The sequence below is a fragment of the Xyrauchen texanus genome, chromosome 3 (genome assembly GCF_025860055.1).
Source record: "Xyrauchen texanus isolate HMW12.3.18 chromosome 3, RBS_HiC_50CHRs, whole genome shotgun sequence".
Lineage (NCBI taxonomy): Eukaryota > Metazoa > Chordata > Actinopteri > Cypriniformes > Catostomidae > Xyrauchen > Xyrauchen texanus.
In genome coordinates this window covers 55590330-55612987 of record NC_068278.1, presented here as the reverse complement: position 1 = coordinate 55612987, position 22658 = coordinate 55590330, and the positions used below count along the sequence as shown (strand labels likewise).

Below are 22658 nucleotides of genomic sequence, written 5' to 3'. Positions count from 1 at the left end.
CAATATTTTGAGACAAATGCCCTTTTTTGTCCCGCTGTTTACATTCTGTTAACTTCAGACATGCAGTAAATGAGTGTGTTTACACCGTATTTTAAGTGTATTTTACCATAAAGGTAAGATTTTAAAAATCGATATCGGGATCGTTCAAATAGTTGTTTTCCAGCCCTACCAACCAATACATACAGTATCCTACTTATGCTTTTTAAAATAATTACGGTAAATTCATGTGTTAATGGGCCTAGCTTAACAAACATAAACTTAAAGGAGCTCAATCATGAGCAATACCAAATTCTTTTTCATTTATTCAATATTTGAATTAAAAAAGTTCTTTGTACTATGAAAATATACTGCATAAAACTGCCTGTTTCAGGTTCAGAGAGAGAGTGGAAAGGGTCATGAATACGTACATTTTACTACACATTTTAAGTGGACCTCAGGGAAAAAAAAAAGCTAAAACATTTATGACAGAACACCTTTAATACTCAAAACACATACAGACAGACAAGCACAAAGGGGTTTAAAGACAGACATACCCAGTCACACTACCTTGCACACACCATTGACGCAGATGTTCCTGCTGTTGTTAATCATGAAGCAGGGCGTTCCATCAGTGACCGCTTCCAACATCTTCTCAGAAAACTCCTCATCCACAGGCTTGCATTGCAGCTCACATGGACGGGCTTTGGGTGAATGACATAGAAAGATTAAAAAATAAAGATTTGGATTGGGAAATGAATGAAAAATAATACTGAATAAAATAAATAAATAAACTGCATAGAATGCATCTCAGAAAATAAATCGAAATGAAAGAAATCTCTTTAACTCATTTCTGGACTCTTCTGGAGTTCGTTTACATTAAAGATTTCCAGTAAAACTAGTTCAGCTAAAGAAACATTCATTTTAGTATGGATTTAATTATACTGCTTGAACATCTACAACATGTGCTTCGACTCAACATCTATTATCTAGGCATATGATAATCGAGAAACAAAACATATAAAACTGCTGCATACAAGGTGCTATTTATTTTATGATACATTGAAGCGTTTTACAATAGCAATGTTCGTGAAATGCTTTTTTTAAGTATATTTTACAGGTTCATTCCTATCATGGAGAGCACCACTTTCATAAAAGTAGAGGATATTATCATGGCTTTTGGACATGATACTGTTTTAATACTATGTTTTTTGGATATGTACCAAAGTAAGACCATGGTATTCTTTGGAGTACCTTAGAATCCTCTAAATACAATGGTATACGAATATGCTAATCATCATACCAAAGTATATTTCATGAATGTACCATGGCACTGCCAAGTACTTTTTTGTGACCAATAAAGCCTTAAAGGGGTAGTTCACCCAGAAATCATTTACTCACCCTCATGCCATCCCAGATGTGTATGACTTTTCTTCTGCTGAACACAAATGAAGATCTTTAGAAGAATATTTCAGCTCTGTAAGTCCAGACAATGCAAGTGAATGGTGGCCAGAACTTTGAAGCTCCAAAAAGCACATAAAGTCAGCATAAAAGAAATCCATTTCACTCAAGTGGTTAAATCCATATCTTCAGAAGTGATATGATAGGTGTGGGTGAGAAATAGATCAATTTAAAAGTTTTGGACCCTCCTGAGCCAAGCGTACACTTGACGACTTGCAGTCGGCGCCATGCAACTCAGTCTTGTTTTCCGTCGTGCTGGTGCGAACTGGTATCAACGACACAACCATTCATCCCCGACTGAGACAATGTGCACACTTGTATTTAAGATGCATTTTGGGTGATCTGATCACAAATGTACAAGCAAGATCTCAACGTTACACCTGGTCGGCTCTTTTGACTGCTTGTGTTCGGATTTCATGAACAGTCTCTGATTTCATGAGGACGTACATCAATCATTACGTTTGTGTTTTACTGAATGATAATAAAGTGCCAAAAAAGTAAGACAAGAAAGAAAGCGCTAACAACTGGCACATAGTTTCTCATAATTATTAGCAAAATGACGTTTAGAGCAGAATTTTGAGTTATTTTAGTGCAGTACCTGTAACTGAGCTTCTTATGTGCATGCTACTCATTTCTGTGTCCCTATTGTACATGTTCATGCACTCACTTCTTGATCTTACGTTTATTTCCCATTAAATCTGCACACAACCGTTGAAAAACCGGACATTACAGCTGTCTTTAGCGTTGTTACATTTCAAACGGATCGGCCAAAACACATCTTAAAATGAAGATAACAAAATTAATTCACAAACTCACGCAGTTTATTCTTGACCTTATTAGGTCCTCGTGGTGGCGCAGTTACTCACCTCAATCTGTGTGGTGGAGGACAAGTCTGTTGCCTCCGCTTCTGAGACGTCAATCTGTGCATCTTATCACATGCTCGTTGTGCATGACACCGCTGAGACTCACAGCATGTGGAGGCTCATGCTAATCTCTCTGCGATCCACGCACAACTTACCACACGCCCCATTGAGAGTGAGAACTACTAATCAAGACCAATTTGTTCGCTTAGGAGACCTGGCTGGAGTGTCTGTGACCAGTTTCGGCATGTCGGAGGAGTGTGCACACAACAAGACCGTTCTTCGTGAGATCTGAGACTTCTCGACGCAGACCAGTCGTCGACTCAAAACATCAAAGACTAGCTTGAGTCGTGTAGGGTCTTCTTTTGTTTATGTCAATGCACATTCTTCACCTACTGGGCAGGCAGGAGAATTTATAGTAAAATGACTTAAATGTTGATCTGTCTGTCACCCACACCTATCAACACCACTTGAGTTGTATGGATTACTTTTATGCTGCCTTTATGTGCTTTTTAAGCTTCAAAGTTTTGGACCCTGTTTACTTGGACTGTATGGACGTACAGAGCTGAGATATTCTCGTTTGTGTTCAGCCGAAGAAAGTCATACACATCTGGGATGGCATGAGTGTGAGTAAATGATGAATTTTCATTTTGGGTGAACTATTCCTTTAAAAAATATTTATAAAAAATGTGTTATTGTTTGGAAAGTTACTGGCATGAGAAAAAAGGGAATATCATATACAGTTTTTAAAATTAAAAGTGAATTTACAGTATATTTTTACTATACAAACATCAAATGGTCTTGTTATATTAAAAAGTTAAACTACACAGCAACAAATTCACACTGTGCTCTAACCACTTAAATGGGAAAAATAACAATGACTAAACATTTGTGTGAGGGATCCACACGCCCTCTAAATCTGGGTCATAAAAGTGGGGAATTCTTGAAACTGAACCAACAAACTCTATAAAATTGCGAGCAGCCACGTGTAAGAGTTTAATGTTAATATCAACAGGCCTCGACCTGTCACAGAGTGCATTTGCAGTGTTTTGGCTCAGCTGTTCTGGGATATTGTACAGAGAGTGCATGTTTTCTTTTCTGGCACTGCAATATCAGTGTAATAAAGTCTTCAGTGGAATAAAAATTAACTGGGGGAAAAAAATGGTGAAATTGAAAGCCCTACAGATCTGTAGTTACAAAAAAGTACTGTTTTGGCACCATGGTAGCAGATGGTAATGCCATGGTACTTTTTATGTTGTGGTGTTTAGAGTTGTCAAACAGTGCTTTGAAAGTTTAAAATAAAATAACCATTGCTATTGCTAATTAAGGATGCACACATACAAGATTTGTGTGCCAATATCGATATCCAATTATGTAGAGTCCACTCTTCCACACTGTTGCTCTGGCCAAGACTGTCTTTCACTCTGCAAAATCATTTAGTAGCGATATGCAGCGAGGCAGATACTCTGCCACTCAACCTCATGACTGCGTTTTCCATGAACACTCGCCAGACTTCAACAGACTGATGAAAAATTCCCCAATTAATTTGTTTGTGTTGGTTTAGCATAATCCGGTTTTTGTAAGTGTCAGAAAGAGCGAGCGGTGTCCACAATGTGTTATATGGGCAAGTTCAAAGTAACGAGTCTCTTTTAATAACAATATCAGATGACATCTCCTCATGCAGCAGCACCCGCAGGCGAGAAAAAAGCAGAGAACCAGTTATTCAAGTATGTCAGGAAAATAGTTAGACTTTACGAAACCGTCAAGATAAGCAGAAATATGTGAGTATTGATTCAAATGTGGGATGAGCAAGTTGCTAATAAACAATTGCTCTGTACTGTTGTGTCAGTATGGCACAAATATATCTGTTCTGTTGAAACTATTACTCACAAATGTTTGAACCTTTAACTTATGTAACCAATGTGTCTGCCAAAATATCATAGTTACTGCAATTATTGTATCCATGCCTGCTATAAAACTTGAAACTCATATGAAATCACCTGTTTAAAAAGAATATTTCTGACTCTCACGCTCTTGTCGGACTCCGCCTCCTCATTTCCCTGCTCCAACTCTCAGAATTGTAATCATCCACATCTGACAGATATTAACGATCTCATCATGGACTCTATATATACTCACACCAAACACTCCTCATTGTCTAGTCTCATCTTGAGCTACCAAGATCAACTTCCTGATCCTGATCTTTGTGCTGAGCCTTTTTTTTCATTGTTTTGATTACAGTCCTTCAGTTGGTTTAGCCGTGTTTTCTTTTGTGTCAATAAACCTGCATTTGGGTTCCTATATATTCTGCTGTCTTCATCTGATTTGACAGAAGACTCGACCAACATCATGATGAACCCAGCAGGATCAGCATCTCCCTTAGATCGGCTGGCGGTCCACGATCAGCAACTCCAGCAGTACGGTGAGTCGCTCCGTGATATTCAGCATCTCCTGGACACAGTTGTTTGAGCCCAGACCGGTGTTTCAACCCAGTCCAGCCAAGATCCAAATCCCATATCTTCGGCCACTCCACCAACCAATCCTGTTCAGTCACTTCCTTAGTGCCTACTGCCACATCAACCAGCAGTAGTGGAGCCACTTCCTCCCTTGGGCCGAATATGCTCAGAATCCTCACATCCTTTCAGTGTGTGCTTGGTTTCCAACCCACTCTGTTTCCCTGGGCTGGAGAGCCCTCGGGAGTCCCTGCGGTCGACCACTGGTTCAAGAACAGCGAGCGCACCTGGATGCTGTCCGACAGCAGAATATATAGGAACCCAAATGCACGGTTATTAACATAAAAGAAAACAAGGCTAAACACCAACTGAAGAACTGTAATCAAAACAATGAAGAAAAAGGCTCAAAGAAAAAATTACAATGGGATCAGAAAATCGATCTGGGTAGCTGAAGACGAGACTAGACAATGAAGAGTGTTTGGCGTGAGTATATATAGAGTCCATGATAAGATCGTTAATATCTGTCAGATGTGGTGATTACAAATCTGGAGAGTTGGAGTGGGGAAACAAGGGGGCGGAGCACGACGAGAGTGTGACAGTAACGCCCCACTCCCAATGGGCCGCTCCCGAGGCGTGGAGCACCCGACGTTGTGGGCGGCATTGCCCACGAGGAGCAGGGTGGCCAAGGTGTTCATGGTGGAAGTCAGTGAGGAGAGTTGGATCTAGGATCATTCCAGGGTACCAAAGGCTGCTCATCAGGACCGTAACCCTCCTAGTCGACAAGGTATTGGGGTACGTGGAATCATCTTCCAGGAGTAGAGGTGGAGGCAGACCCTCATCAGGCTCTGTGGAGGAAGGAGAAAGAGAAGGCAGGTGAGGTTTGAGGAGGGACACATGAAAGGAGGGAGAAATACCATAGTGGGCTGGTAGTGCTGCAGTTTGTGACTGGGTTGATCTGTCTAATGATGGGAAATGGGCCGATGTATCTAGGACTTAGCATTCTTGCATGGAAGACAGAGACGGATGTCCCTGGTAGAGAGCCAAACTTTATGCCACTCCCCAGTTCCATCTCAGGCAGAAGGTTTGGCTCTCCACTAGGGACATCCATCTCCGTCTTCAGATCAACCCAGTGACATATCCTTTAGCACTACCAGCCCACTACCTTATTTCTTCCTCCTTTCTTGTTTTCCTCCTCAAACCTCACCTGCCTTCTCTTTCTCCTTCCTCCACAGAGCCTGATGAGGGTCTGCCTCCACCGCTACTCCTGGAAGACTGTCCCAAATACACCGCATCATGGACTCAATACATACTCACGCCAAACACTCTTCATTGTTTAGTCTCATCTTGAGCAACCCAGATTGACTTCCTGATCCCATTGTGATTTTTTTCTTTGTGCTGAGCCTTTTTCTTCATTGTTGTGATTACAGTTCTTCAGTTGATGTTTAGCCGTGTTTTCTTTTGTGTTAATTGGGGTGGCTGTAGCTCAGTTGGTAGAGCGGGTCAGCCACTAATCGCAGGGTTGGTGATCCCAGCCCACATGACTCCACATGTGGAAGTGTCCTTGGGCAAGACACTGAACCCCAAGTTACTCCCAATGGCAGGCTAGCACCTTGCATGGTGTGTGTGTGTGTGTGTGTGTGTGTGTGTGTGTGTGTGTGTGTGTGTGTGAGAATGGGTGAATGAGATACAGTGTAAAGCGCTTTGAATACCTTTAAGGTTAAAAAGGCGCTATATATAAGTGCAGACCATTTAATAAACCTGGATTTAGGTTCCTATATATTCTGCTGTCTTCTTCTGATTTGACACAGTCTAAATAATTTACGTTTACGCATTTGGCAGACGCTTTTATCCACTTATTACAGGGACAACTCCCCCGTAGCAACCGGGAGTTAAGTGCCTTGCTCAAGGACACAATGTTGGCGGCTGTGGGGATCGAAGTTGCCACCTATTTAATTTTTTATTTGCCTATATACACACACACACACATACATATATATTTATATATTGTGGCAGCGGGGGCGTGGTCAAGCGCCCGTCCGGGAGAGGAAAGTGGTAAGGGTGCTTACACCTGAGCTAAATTATGCCTAACACCTGTCTCTAATTCCAGTGAGCACGAGGAGAGTGGCATAAAAGCAGACTCAGAGCCTCCAGTCGAGGGACGCCCGACAAGCCAACCCAGTGCGCTTGTTTGTTATGTGTTATATTTCCTGTGAACTATTGTCAGACAGACGGCAATTAAAGCCTTACCTGTTGTTGAAGCCTCGTTTCCTGTCCTCCTTCCCGTGAGGGTTGTTTTATATATATATATTATTTTATTAACAATAATTGTAGTCACTGTGGTATTTTTGGCAGAACTATAGTTTCAATGGTACATGTTTGTTGAGGTTAACAAATATGACACTTTCAAGTTCAAAAAGTGATTCAATTGATTATCAGTTTAAACATAGATTTTTTTGTTATTGTCTTTATGAGTGTGCATATTTGTGTGCTTGTTCAAATGTTTAATTTCAGTGGTTTTGAAAGAAAAAATATTTGAGTCTGTGAAAGAATAATAATGATTTATGGGTCTTTTAGAATTTTAGAAAGTTTTCTGAAAAAATTTAGTAAATTAATGGATAACAAATACAGCATGTTACACAGTTTTTGTAAGCGTGTGTCCCAGGTAAACACAAAATAAAAAATGTAAGATTTAGAGCAACATCTGCCAATATTGATGGTTTGGTGATTCGGCTTTTTATACTACAATATGTTGTCTATTAAAATGCTTTGTAATGAGAAAAGAGTGAGAATCTCCCATAAATAACAAATATCATGATTGTGACTTGAAATAAAGCTGACTGGCTATTTAAAAAAGGACACCTTCAATGTGTCCCACCCAAACTTCCTGTCTCAACAGGAAACGTGTATTCGCCAAACCATTTTATAGGGTCTTTGTATGCAAATTACAGTATAATTACAATATTCTTTAGAACACAAAATATGAGAATGGAGCATATAAAGGTGCTTACAGGTGCTAGCGACAGGTATCCACTCGTAGAGTTCATTGTGATAAGGCACAGTGTTAAATTCACTGCACTGCATCTCTCTAAAGGAGGGATGTTTTCTGGCACACGGCTTTGTGTTGCAAATCCTGTAGCGCTTCCGCTCTCCCATACAGTATTTCCCTCCAAATTCAGGCCTGTAAGTCGAGATAGAAATAATGCTACATATGAACTACCCAGGAAAATGTACACATACAAAAAAAAGAGAGAAATAAGAAACTGAAAACTTTAAGACTCAAAAGTAGTTCTTGAAAGACTCAATGTAGTGTTATTTTAAAGGAATAATACAGGTCCAATACAAGTTAAGGTTACAGTGAGGCGTTTACGATGGAACTGAATGGGGTCCATTTTTAAACGTTTTAAAAGCAGAAATGTGTATTTCTAGAAGCATCTAGAAGCATCTTCTGTTAAAACTTGTTTATTGTTTAAATTGTCATTTTAACTGTCGTTTTAGTGTTTATGCCGTTTTGTTGTCATGGCAATGAAGTTGTAAAAATGTATTTAATATTACACTGAAAAGTTTGTGATTTTATCACACTAAAATGTTAAGTTAACACTCATATTGTTTACATCTCGTTGATTTACTTTTTTATGGATTGGCTCTATTCACTTCCAATGTAAGTGCCTCACTGCAATCCAGATTTGTGCTTTTTTTTTTTTTAACAGAAAAGGAGGGAAAAATCTAAATGAATTTTTGTGGCAACTAACATTATGCCACAAATGCTTTCGATTGAGCTTTACCAGAATATTCCTTTAAAACCAAAGGACAAAATGTTTGTAAAATAATCTGGGGAGCCCTCTACTGTATTCTGCGGGTAGTACAGCAGATAGTGTGAAGAACACAAGAACAGAATGCTATTTTCAAAATAGCATGGTTATCAATAGATCTTGTACAATATTGTGAATTATGCACATCAAAAACGCACATACCTGATTGATCAACTACATTTGTCAAAATATACATTATACAACACACTGCATGGATTACTCGACTCAACCTTCCATTTCCAGTCTGAACGAATGAGCCGTGATTTATTAGATCTCCAGTTTGACCAAGAGTTGATACATTTTGGAGTGTTTATTCATAAAATGACAAGTGAACTCATTAAATTAAATATCTTATGTGACAACAACAGCATACAACTGCTTGAAATGTTTACCACTGCATAATGCAGTATTCATTTCACATACTATTTAAAAAAAGTAGTATGCCATATTTAATACATGTATATACTGTCCAGTATGCAGTAAGCAGCATGCTACTAGTAACACCTTAAAGGAATAGTTCATCCAAAAATGAAAATTCTCTCGTCATTTACTCGCCCTCATACCATCCCAGATGTGTGACTTCTTCTGCAGAACAAAGATTTTTAGAAGAATATTTCAGCTCAGTTTCTCCATACAATGCAAGTGAATGGTAACCAAAACTTTGAAGCACATAAAGGACACATAAAAGTAATCCATAAGACTCCACAGACCAAAATATAACACCTTTTTCGATGTATATCTTGACATCTGCATTCTTTAGGCATGATCATGATTTCAAGCTTGATTACACATCCTAGTACTTGATGCATGTGAAGAGCACTAGATGGCACTAGGAAGTGTAATCGAGCTTGAAATCATGATCGCCAAAGAGTCTACTGATGTCAAGATTTATTGCGGAGAAAGAGTTATATTTTGGTCTGTTCTCACTCAAAATCGACTGGATCACTTCAGAAGACATGGATTAAACCACTGGAGTCAAATGGATTACTTTTATGCTGCCTCTATATGCTAATTAGAGCTTTAAAATTTTGATCACCATTTTCTTGCATTTTATGGACAAACAGAGCTGAGATATCCTTCTAAAAAGCTTTGTTTGTGTTCTGCAGAAGGAAGAAAGTCATACAAATCTAGGATGGAATGATTATTTTCTATTTTTGGGTGAACTAAAAGACCAGTGATGGGAAACAGACAAAGAAGGATGAATAAATGAACAGCAAAAAGGGATAAAGAGTAGAAGAAACGAGTAGAGGGAGTGACATGGTACTTTGGCTGGTTGCATTCTCTATCTGCTGATTGGACACCAGCTCCACAGGTACGAGAGCAGTGAGACCAGGTGCTCCAGGGGCCCCACCCTCCATTCACCGTTTCTGGTAACTTCCCTACGATTACACACTCACCAGAGATACACCACTGACACACACACAACCCAATATATTATAAGTAACTTATAAGTAAGAATAAACCTTCTGTAAATCTTTCAAAATCTCTTTTACCTTATCAGGTCCACACCTGGTTCCATCTATAGGCGAGTCCAGTTTGGAGCGGCATGATCCATTCACTGAGCACCACAGAATCTGACACACATTCTGGAACCGAAAGGGCCTGTATTACTGTATGACCTGACAATGTAAAGTAATAGTTCATACAACATTACAAGGAAGTGCAATGGAGCTTATGAAGTCAACTAGGAGACTGCAGAGTGAAAAAGCAGTTACACTTTGGTCACTTCAGAAGACATGGATTAAACCGTATGAGATGTACGGATTACCTTTATACTGGCATTACAGTATGTACTTTCAGGCGCATGGAAGTGTTGTTCCCCATTGACTTGCATTATTTGGATATATTTTCATTATACTGCACATTTAAGTGTCTCATTCAATTGAACTCCGACCGTCTCACTGAGCCGAGTGCAGCTCCTGAAGAGCATGTGAAGATTAACCGCTCCTGAAACGGACTTGAAGCGTTGTGATGTACGCGCCATGTGCATACATTTTCACGCAAAACTCCATTAAAAATAGAAACAAGGATTTAGGTGAATGCAAAGTGCGCTGGTTTCACTTTTATTTAATGATGGTGTAATGGCAGATGTTATTTGTCGCTGTGGGTTCATACTCGCAGTATCACATCAGAGATGAACGAAGAAACACAGAATCTCAAAGGTCTTTGTTCATGTTAAATACGTTTTTAAGTGTTTAATCAGAGAGATTTAAAGTAATGTGTGAAACTGAAGAATGTTGGATAGGAAAATTTGACTATTGCATAATATCATATAATATAATAGCTATTTAGGTTTGCTGGGTTCCAACAGCAACAGTGCAAATGCAAAATGGACAAGACTAAAGTTGACCAGAAAGAGTATTTTGTATTTTGGCATGTGTTCTTCTTCTTCTTCTTTCGGCTGCTCCTATTAGGGGTCACCACAGCAGACCATCCGTGATCCGCATATTTGACTTGGCACAGGTTTTATGCTGGATGCCCTTCCTGACGCAACCCCCAGTGGCTGGGAGACTTATTTTGAAATATTTCAATATTTAAAAAATAAATTTTAATGTCATTCACAAGTTTTTAAAGCCTTAAAGGAAATAATGCATTTATATATTCGAAGTGGTGGTGGTGTAGTGGTCTAATGCACATAACTGGTAAACTGTTAATCAGAAGGTCGCTGGTTGGATCCCCACAGCCACCACCATTGTGTCCTTGAGCAAGACACTTAACTCCAGGTTGCTCCGGGGGGATTGTCCCTGTAATAAGGGCTCTGTAAGTCGCTTTGGATAAAAGCGTCTGCCAAATACATAAAAATATATATTTAATGAGTTAAATATGAATAAATTCTTTTTACACATACATCTATGACAAAAGTATGCGAATTTGTTTGACAATTAATCCTCATAATCGTGAGGGCCCTAAAACAGACAATTAATCCTCATAATCATGAGGGCCCTAAAACAGACAATTAATCCTCATAATCGTGAGGGCCCTAAAACAGACAATTAATCCTCATAATCGTGAGGGCCCTAAAACAGACAATTAATCCTCATAATCATGAGGGCCCTAAAACAGACAATTAATCCTCATAATCGTGAGGGCCCTAAAACAAACAATCCTCATAATCGTGAGGGCCCTAAAACAAACAATCCTCATAATCGTGAGGGCCCTAAAACAAACAATCCTCATAATCGTGAGGGCCCTAAAACAAACAATCCTCATAATCGTGAGGGCCCTAAAACAGACAATTAATCCTCATAATCGTGAGGGCCCTAAAACAGACAATTAATCCTCATAATTGTGAGGGCCCTAAAACAGACAATTAATCCTCATAATCGTGAGGGCCCTAAAACAGACAATCCTCATAATCGTGAGGGCCCTAAAACAGACAATCCTCATAATCGTGAGGGCCCTAAAACAGACAATCCTCATAATCGTGAGGGCCCTAAAACAGACAATTAATCCTCATAATCGTGAGGGCCCTAAAACAGACAATTAATCCTCATAATCGTGAGGGCCCTAAAACAGACAATTAATCCTCATAATCGTGAGGGCCCTAAAACAGACAATTAATCCTCATAATCGTGAGGGCCCTAAAACAGACAATTAATCCTCATAATCGTGAGGGCCCTAAAACAGACAATTAATCCTCATAATCGTGAGGGCCCTAAAACAGACAATTAATCCTCATAATCGTGAGGGCCCTAAAACAAACAATCCTCATAATCGTGAGGGCCCTAAAACAAACAATCCTCATAATCGTGAGGGCCCTAAAACAGACAATTAATCCTCATAATCGTGAGGGCCCTAAAACAGACAATTAATCCTCATAATCGTGAGGGCCCTAAAACAGACAATTAATCCTCATAATCGTGAGGGCCCTAAAACAGACAATTAATCCTCATAATCGTGAGGGCCCTAAAACAGACAATTAATCCTTATAATCGTGAGGGCCCTAAAACAAACAATCCTCATAATCGTGAGGGCCCTAAAACAGACAATTAATCCTTATAATCGTGAGGGCCCTAAAACAAACAATCCTCATAATCGTGAGGGCCCTAAAACAGACAATTAATCCTCATAATCGTGAGGGCCCTAAAACAGACAATTAATCCTCATAATCGTGAGGGCCCTAAAACAGACAATTAATCCTCATAATCGTGAGGGCCCTAAAACAGACAATTAATCCTCATAATCGTGAGGGCCCTAAAACAGACAATTAATCCTCATAATCGTGAGGGCCCTAAAACAGACAATTAATCCTTATAATTGTGAGGGCCCTAAAACAGACAATTAATCCTCATAATCGTGAGGGCCCTAAAACAAACAATCCTCATAATCGTGAGGGCCCTAAAACAAACAATCCTCATAATCGTGAGGGCCCTAAAACAGACAATTAATCCTCATAATCATGAGGGCCCTAAAACAGACAATTAATCCTTATAATTGTGAGGGCCCTAAAACAGACAATTAATCCTCATAATCGTGAGGGCCCTAAAACAGACAATTAATCCTTATAATTGTGAGGGCCCTAAAACAAACAATCCTCATAATCGTGAGGGCCCTAAAACAGACAATTAATCCTCATAATCATGAGGGCCCTAAAACAGACAATTAATCCTCATAATCATGAGGGCCCTAAAACAGACAATTAATCCTCATAATCATGAGGGCCCTAAAACAGACAATTAATCCTCATAATCGTGAGGGCCCTAAAACAGACATTTAATCCTCATAATCTTGAGGGCCCTAAAACAGACAATTAATCCTCATAATCGTGAGGGCCCTAAAACAGACAATTAATCCTCATAATCATGAGGGCCCTAAAACAGACAATTAATCCTCATAATCGTGAGGGCCCTAAAACAGACAATTAATCCCCATAATCGTGAGGGCCCTAAAACAGACAATTAATCCTCATAATCGTGAGGGCCTTAAAACAGACAATTAATCCTCATAATCGTGAGGGCCCTAAAACAGACAATTAATCCTCATAATCGTGAGGGCCCAAATACAAACAATCCTCATAATCGTGAGGGCCCTAAAACAAACAATCCTTATAATTGTGAGGGCCCTAAAACAAACAATCCTCATAATCGTGAGGGCCCTAAAACAAACAATCCTCATAATCGTGAGGGCCCTAAAACAAACAATCCTCATAATCGTGTGGGCCCTAAAACAAACAATTAATCCTCATAATCATGAGGGCCCTAAAACAGACAATTAATCCTCATAATCGTGAGGGCCCTAAAACACAATAAATCCTCATAATCGTGAGGGCCCTAAAACACAAACAATCCTCATAATCGTGAGGGCCCTAAAACAAACAATTAATCCTCATAATCGTGTGGGCCCTAAAACAAACAATTAATCCTCATAATCATGAGGGCCCTAAAACAGACAATTAATCCTCATAATCATGAGGGCCCTAAAACAGACAATTAATCCTCATAATCGTGAGGGCCCTAAAACAGACAATTAATCCTCATAATCTTGAGGGCCCTAAAACAAACAATCCTTATAATTGTGAGGGCCCTAATACAAACAATCCTCATAATTGTGAGGGCCCTAAAACAAACAATCCTCATAATTGTGAGGGCCCTAAAACAGACTATTAATTGTCATAATTGCAATAATTTGTTTGACAATTAATCATCTGCCAAATTGAATAATCGTGACAGCCCTACTAATGATAGACCGATATATTGATATACCGATATTTGGCTATTTTAAAAGTATAGTTCATCCAAATATGATCATTCTCTCATCATTTACTCGTATGACTTTATTTCTGCCACGGAACACAAACAAAGATATTTTGGAGGATGAATGATGTCAATCAAATCAAATCAAATCAAATCACTTTATTGTCACACTACCATGTACACAAGTGCAACAGTAGGTGAAATTCTTGTGTGCAGTTCCGAGCAACATAGCAGTCATGACAGTGACGAGACATATACCAATTACAATAAACAACATACTTACACAAAACAATTTACATATCAAATGTACACATACTTACACAAAACAATTTACAAATCAGATGTACACATACTTACACAACACAATAATTATATACAATGCAGAATATAGAACAGAATATACAATACAATACAATAAGTGGGAGTATATGAAATATATATGTGTATATATATATATATAGCAGTTGTATTGAGGAGAATATGTTGACAGTCCAGTGTGAGATTATAGATTAATAAAGTGCAGTGCTAATTATTGATCCTGATAGATCAAGAGTTCAACAGTCTGATTGCTTGGGGAAAAAGCTATCATGTAGTCGGCTGGTGCGGGTCCTGATGCTGCGATACCGCCTCGCCTGATGGTAGCAGTGAGAACAGCCCATGACTTGGGTGACTGGAGTCTCTGATGATCCTCCGAGCTTTTTTCACACAATCGCCTGGTGTATATGTCCTGGAGGGAGGGAAGCTCACCTCCGATGATGTTCCTGGCAGTTCGCGACCACCCTTTGCAGGGCTTTGCAGTTGTACGCGGTGCTATTGCCGCATCCAGGCGTGATGCAGCCAGTCAGGATGCTCTCTACAGTGCTGGTGTAGAACCGCAGTGAGGATGTGGTGGTTCATTCCAAACTTCCTCAGCCGCCTCAGGAAGAAGAGGCGCTGGTGAGCCTTCTTCACAACGGCCTCAGTGTGGACGGACCATGTGAGTTCCTCAGTAATGTGGACACCGAGGAACTTGAAGCTGCTGACTCTCTCCACCGGTGCTCCATTGATGGTGATGGGGCTGTGTTCTCCGCCTTTCTTCCTGAAGTCCACAACAAGCTCCTTGGTTTTACTGACGCTGAGGGAGAGGTTGTGCTCCTGACACCAGCGTGTCAGAGTGTGCACCTCCTCTCTGTAGGCTCTTTCATCATTGTCAGTGATCAGACCTACCACCGCCGTGATCGCCAGCAAACTTAATGATGGCATTGAGCTATGTGTTGCCACACAGTCATGTGTGTACAGGGAATACAGGAGTGGGCTGAGAACACAGCTCTGCGGGCTCCAGTGTTGAGGGTCAGTGATGAGGAGGTGTTGCTGCCCATTCTAACCACCTGACGCCTGCCTGACAGGAAATCCAGGATCCAGCTGCACAGCGAGCTGTTTAAGCCCAGAGCCCGGAGTTTCTCATCAAGCTTGGAGGGCACTATGGTGTTGAATGCTGAGCTGTAGTCTACAAACAGCATTCTCACATATGTGTTCCTTTTTCCAGGTGGGAGAGAGCAGTGTGTATTGTAGATGCAATGGCATCATCAGTGGAGCGGTTGTTGCGGTAGGCAAACTGCAATGGGTCCAAAGAGGGGGGCAGAACAGAGCAGATGTGATCTCTGATTAACCTCTCGAAGCATTTGCTGATGATGGGGGTCAGAGCAACAGGACGCCAGTCATTTAAGCATGTGATTATAGCTTGCTTCGGTACAGGCACAATGGTTGATGTTTTGAAGCATGTGGGGACTACAGACAGGGAGAGGGACAGATTGAAAATGTCCGTAAAAACACCAGCCAGTTGATTCGCAAGACGCTCTGATGACGCCGCCCGAATGCCGCTCTGGACCAGCGGCTTTACGGATGTTCACCCGCCGGAATGATCGGGTTACATCCACAACAGAGACGGAGAGTGAATCAACCTCTGTAGCGCCAGCAGCGAAGTGCACTCTCCGCGAGGGCGGTGTTACTGTCCTCAAAACGAGCATAAAATGTATTAAGTTCGTCCGGAGAGATGCAGCGGTGTTCATGGCGGAGACTTTATTCCGCTTGTAGTCCGTGGATTGTGTTAATTCCCTGCCACATACTTCTAGAGTCAGTGGTGTTGAACTGGCCTTCAAGCTTGTGCCTGTACTGGCGCTTAGCTGCACTGATAGTGTTACGGAGGGCATAACTGGCTTGTTTACGCCCTCCGTGTTAGGAGAATTAAAGCGGAGGTCCGCGCGAGTGAGTGCCGCGCTAACATCGCCAGTAACCCATGGTTTCTGGTTGGGGTATATCCAGATAGTTTTGGTCGGAACAACGCCCTCTACGCACTTCCTGATGAAACACGCTACGCTGTCAGCGCAAACCTCGATGTCGCCATCAGAGGCGGACCGAACATCTCCCAGTCCGCGGATCAAAACAGTCTTGTAGCGCAGAGTCTGATTGGTCCGACCAGCACTGGATCGCTCTGAGGGTGGGTGCTTCCTGTTTCAGTTTCTGCCTGTAAGCGGGCAGAAGCAGAACGGAAGAATGGTCCGATTTGCCAAATGGGGGCGGGGAGGGATTTGTAGCCTTCCCGAAGGGAGAGTAACAATGATCCAAAACCCGTCCCCTCGTGTGTTGAACTTTATGTGTTGGTGGTATTTTGGGGCGCATTGCTTTGAAGTTGGCTTTGTTAAAGTCCCCGGCAACAATGAACGCAGCCTCAGGGTGCGCGGTTTCCTGCTCACTTATACACCCATACAGTTCCCTGAGTGCCCGGTCTGTGTCGGCTTATGGGGGATGTACACAGCTGTGATGATAACCGCCGTGAATTCCCTCGCAGCCAGAATGGTCGACACAGAAGCATGAGATATTCCAGATCAGGAGAGCAAAAGACTTGATGAAATGTACGCTCCTCTGATCACACCATGATTTGTTGATCATAAAACATACACCACCACCTCTGCTTTTACCAGAGAGGTCTTTCGCCTGTCCGCCGGGTGCACGGAAAAGCCCGCGGATTTCGATGGCCGAAGTCTGGAATCTCCGTGAGACAGCCAGGTTTCTGTAAGGCACATAACGCAGCAGTCCCTCGCCTCTCGCTGGAAAGAGATCCGCGCCTCAGCTCGCAGAGTTTGTTGTCCAGAGACTGAACATTTGCCAGTAGTATACTGGGTAGCGGGGTCGATTTGCACGACGCCTTACTCTGATGAGAACGCCGCTCGCTTTCCTCTTTTCCTTCTGGCGCTTCCGCTGCCGAAGCAGCACAGACAGTAGGCTTCACCGGCGTGTTTGTAAACAGCGGTCGGCATTAAGGAATTTGAAGTCCGGTTTTCGATGTGTGATTGTAGAACTAATGTCCAAAAGCGCTTGTCTGTCGTGAAACAATAAGGCAGACAACATCCAAGACAAAAAACAAAGAACTGTAAACAAAACAAACAATAAACCGCAGTGTTGTAACGGAGCTCGCAACGCAGCAGCCATACTCGGCGCCATCTTGAGTCCTTAGTGTGAAGTGATGTGTTGACAATACAATGCAAGTCAATGGGGCCCAAAACTTTCAAGTGATACGATCAGTTTTGGGTGAAAAACAAAGCAAAATGTATGTCCTTATTCAATATAAATCTTGACATCCGGAAATTTCAGAACACAATGCAGGTTTCAAGATGGCAGTAAGGAATAACGCTTTCCATTTAGTCATTAAGCAGACGCTTTTATCCAAAGCTGACTTACAAATAAGGAACATAGTGAGCAACAAAGTTCAACAATATCTGTAGTGTTGTACTGCCAAGTTCTCAAGGTGGCTAGAGTAGTATATGTGCTAGCAGCAGAAGAGACGTAGAATTATTTAACGCTCTGGAAAAAGAGACCGCTGCAAAATGATCAGTTTCTCTGGATTTACTATTTATAGGTGTGTGTTTGAGTAAAACACATTTTTTGTTTTATTCTTTAAAGTACTGACAACATTTCTCCCATATTCCATATAAAAATATTGTCAATTAGAGCATTTATTTGCAGAAAATGACAACTGGTCAAAGTATAAAAAAAGATGCAGTGTTTTCAGACTTCGAATAATGCAAAGAAGTTCATATTCATATTTAAACAACACTACTAATGTAATTAGGAAGAGTTCAGAAATCAATATTTGGTCATATTGCTCTCTACCAGTCTTTCACATTGCTGTTGGGTGACTTTATGCCACTCCTGGTGCAAAAATTCAAGCAGCTCAGCTTTATTTGATGGCTTGTGGCCATCCATCTTCCTTCTTGATCACACACCCCCAGATCATCACCGATCCTCCACCTGATCCATCTAATGGTTAGATAGAGACCTGGAGAGGCCTTCAAGCCACAGTGTAATTTTCACAGTGAAATTTGGTGGAGGATCGGTGATGATCTGGGGGTGCTTCAGCAAGGCTGGAATCGGGCAGATTTGTCTTTGTGAAGGACGCATGAATCAAGCCACATACAAGGTTATAATGGAAGAAAACTTGCTTCCTTCTGCTCTGACAATGCTCCCCAACTCTGAGGATTGTATTTTCCAGCAGGACAATGCTCCATGCCACACAGCCAGTTCAATCAATGTGTGGATGGAGGACCACCAGATCAAGACCCTGTCATGGCCAGCACAATCTCCAGACCTGAACCCCATTAAAAACCTCTGAACTTTTCCTAAGTTCAAACATTAGTATTGTGTTGTTTAAAAATTAATATGATCTTGTTTTCTTTGCATTATTTGAGGTCTGAAAAGAAAATCTTTTTTGTTATTTTGACCAGTTGTCATTTTCTGCAAATAAATGCTCTAAATGACAATATTTTTATTTGAAATTTGGAAGAAATGTTGTCAGTACTTTATAGAATAAAATACCATACATATATATAGGTTAAGTGCTCTCGGAACAGATGCGTTTTCAGCTTGGATGTTGAGATGATATCAGCAGAGCGTGTGAAGGTTGGAAGCTCATTCCACCACAGTGGAACAGAGAAAGTGAGCAATAGTGAAATAGACCTCCTTAAGATGGGACCAACAGGCGCCGCTCATCGACAGCAGAGAGCGAGTTGGAGCATAGATCTGGAGAAGTGAATTGAAGTAACAGTGTATGGTTTCATTGGCTGTCCTGAAGGCCAGAGTCAAAGCCTTGAATTTGATGTGTTCAGCAAGTGAAGTGAAATCAAGGACTTTAATTTTGATCCGTTCTCAGGCAAAGCAATTGTATTGCTTCAGAAGACATGAATTACAGTTAGAGTTGTATGGAACATTTATGCTGCCTTTAAATCCTTTTTGGAGCTTGAAAGTTTTGGACCCCATCGACTTGCATTGTATGGACAAAAACATACAGCCTTCAAAATATCTTTGTTTATGTTCTACAGAAAATAAAAAGTCATAAGGGTGAGTTAATGATGAGAATCACAATTTGTGTATATACTGTATCTACAGTAAGCCTTGCCAATTGATAACTGATATTTTTTTCTGTTTTCAAATATTGAGTAAAATAAGACTCGCTCGTTTAAATTCAGCAATTTTGTGTTGAATTACTAGTATTTGCTAATTTAGATAAACAGACAGAAAGACAGAGAGGGAGAGAAAGGGATCTGTATAGGCATTATATTTATAAAAATGCATATAAGTTGAGCACTACTACTTACATCCACTTCTGAGCAAAAGGTGGCATTGTGTCCATACTGCAACTGGCACTGGTGCTGGGGCGTGTATCGAACTCCAGGTGCTGCCACTGGGGTGGTCAGATCCCTTTTAGATGGGCGATCATCCAGACAGAAACCCCAACCACGACTAAGTTCGCAAGAGAGAAAATAACAGAGCTTTGTGTACAACAGGCTGGACTATTCAAACAGTAGTCCATTTGGGATACATGTTTATTTGTTAAGTAAAAATCATGCAATTACATGTGTCTGTACATGGGTGTGTGTTCTCACTCAAGAAAGCGTGTTATGTACTCCTTACTGCAGGATGACCAGGTGAGCGGAGAGGAGTCGTAGTGGAGCTGGCGGGACATGATGAAGGGATGTCTCCCCACAAGCTCACAGTCATTGCCTTGTCCATCATGGTGGATTCCAAAACTGTAACGCACAAGAAGGTGACATCATTCCTCAAATAATTTATGAACGCTGACCTGTTCTCACTTGAAGGGACTGTTCACCCAAAAATGACAATTCTGTCATCATTTACTCAGGCTTATGTTGTTCCCATACCAACCTGTATGACTTTCTTTCTTCCGTGGAACACAGAGTGAGATGGTAGGAACTGTGTTAGTCTCAGTCACCATTCCCTTTCTTTTTCCATACAATAAAAGTGAATGGTGACAAAGGCTGGGCGATATGGCCATTATATTTCGATATATTTCAGCCAATATTGACCATTTTCAATATTTATCTTGATAATTATGTATTTTCTCAGAAATGGCATAAATGTAATTTTTGTTAATCAGAGGAACCATCATTTTGATCAAGCAGCCATTGTGCCAAGTAGATTAAAAATGTTTAATGCATGAAATAAAAATGAATGAATAGGGTACCGATCTATTGGCCACCAATATTTATCGCTCAATTATTGACCAAATTAAATCCATCTGCAAATTGGTTTTAAGCATGAAAACGGCAATATGAAAAACGGGCATATTTAATTATCAACACGCATTGTAAAAACGTTCAGTTCAAATGCACAATCCAGATATAATGATAGATACAGAATGTAGAACGGTTGGCACTCCTAAGAACATGTAATATTTAAATTTGTATTCTTTCTCACACTCACATTAATGAGGAAAAACCATCATTATAGACGTGACAGTTGTGAAAGCGGCACTTACCCACACATGATGAGTTAAAACCATCCGAAACTCTTTTAAACCAGCAAACTTTGACATTGGTATGTATCCATTAAGCCTGCACTATTGATGCATTTAAGATTGAAATCCCAATGTGGTCTTGTGCGATTATAAAAGCTTTCAAGACGTTCGAGTCAGTACTTCAGTCAGCATTGTGTAAGCAAGCGGCACCCTCTAGCGGTCTGGACATTTTACATTATCTATTATAAAATGGATAGTTCCGGTCCTGTATGCTGTTGGTCAACAGCCGTGCTTTATTCATGATAAAGCACAGCTCTGACCTTGTGATGAGGAGGGCGTGGCCGGGCCGTGAGGATGCACCAACGAACAAGAGGCGTGTCTGCCACAGACCTCTTCACAGAACTTTGATTTGTATCACCCCACGGCACCCATTGCTGACAGTAGCCAAGTTCGGATTACTGCCAGGGACAACATTTTCTGGTGGAAGGATGGCATTAAATGATTTTACTAAAATGATTTATGGCATTTTAATGAACGTATGTGTCCTTTTTACTATTTTTTTAATGTGGTGACTGTTTTATAAAAGCAATGAGGCACTCAAAGCTGTGCCATAATGTGTATAGTCAATTCATATGCAAAATATGAATTTGTGATGTTCTATTATATTCAGCACAAACATGTAAAAAGTGAGTTCTGCTGTTTTGAACAGCAAACAACTTTTTAGATGTACAAAATATATATTTTTCACATCAGTCTTCATGCTATGATATTGTTATTTTTCAATATTTTTGTAAAATATTTTTTTCTTCTACTTATCTTTCATTGTGGCTTTCTTTAATATTTTGGCCTATCATGTGTTCAACAGATCCAATCCATGTTAAAAAAGAAATTATTTGTTTAAACAAATTTTTTACCTCTTTGTACATATGTAAAAAATAATTCCTGAGCAAAACAGTGATCTAATAAGGTAAGTTGCAAAATATCAGAATTGGCATTGGCCAATAGTTTTTGTTAAAATCGGTATTGGCCAAAAATGTTCATATTGGTGCATCCCTACTTCAGTCACTTAAGTTTTTGAACACAGTGGAATATTATTGTAATTTAACATTTGTATTTATTTTTTCTATAATAAAAAATGCTTTTCTCACCAATTTAAAATGCACAATTCCCACTATTTAGTTGGTCCTCGTGGTGGCGCAGTTACTCACCTCAATCGGGGTGGCGGAGGACAAGTCTCAGTTGCCTCCGCTTCTGAGATAGCCAATCTGTGCATCTTATCACGTGGCTCGTTGTGTATGACACTGTGGAGACTCACAGCATGTGGAGGCTAATGCTACCCTCCGCGATCCACGCACAACTTACCACGTGCTCCATTGAGAGTGAGAACCACTAATCGTGACCACGAGGAGGTTACCCCATGTAACTCTACCCTCCCTAGCAACCGAGCCAATTTGGTTGCTTAGGAGACCTGGCTGGAGTCACTCAGCACAACCTGGATTCGAACTCGTGACTCCAGGGGTGGTAGTCGGCGATATTATTGTTATATAGAATTACTATATTATTTTGGGATCCTGTTAGGTTTATTAATATAATACTGAATTATTATATTATTATTA

The 22658-nt window shown here is 40.6% G+C and overlaps 1 protein-coding gene across 1 annotated transcript in view; it reads right to left on the bottom strand.

Annotated features, from left to right (window-relative positions):
* adamts12 (ADAM metallopeptidase with thrombospondin type 1 motif, 12) overlaps positions 1-22658 on the bottom strand; it is a 64686-nt gene that overhangs the window by 16975 nt on the left and 25053 nt on the right. The window contains exons 8-13 of the mRNA XM_052111438.1: positions 20171-20314; positions 19883-20027; positions 10053-10145; positions 9824-9969; positions 7759-7928; positions 547-680 (exon numbers count right to left, since the gene is read on the bottom strand). Coding sequence (XP_051967398.1) covers positions 547-680; positions 7759-7928; positions 9824-9969; positions 10053-10145; positions 19883-20027; positions 20171-20314 — 832 coding nt within the window. The remainder of the gene's footprint in view (positions 1-546; positions 681-7758; positions 7929-9823; positions 9970-10052; positions 10146-19882; positions 20028-20170; positions 20315-22658) is intronic.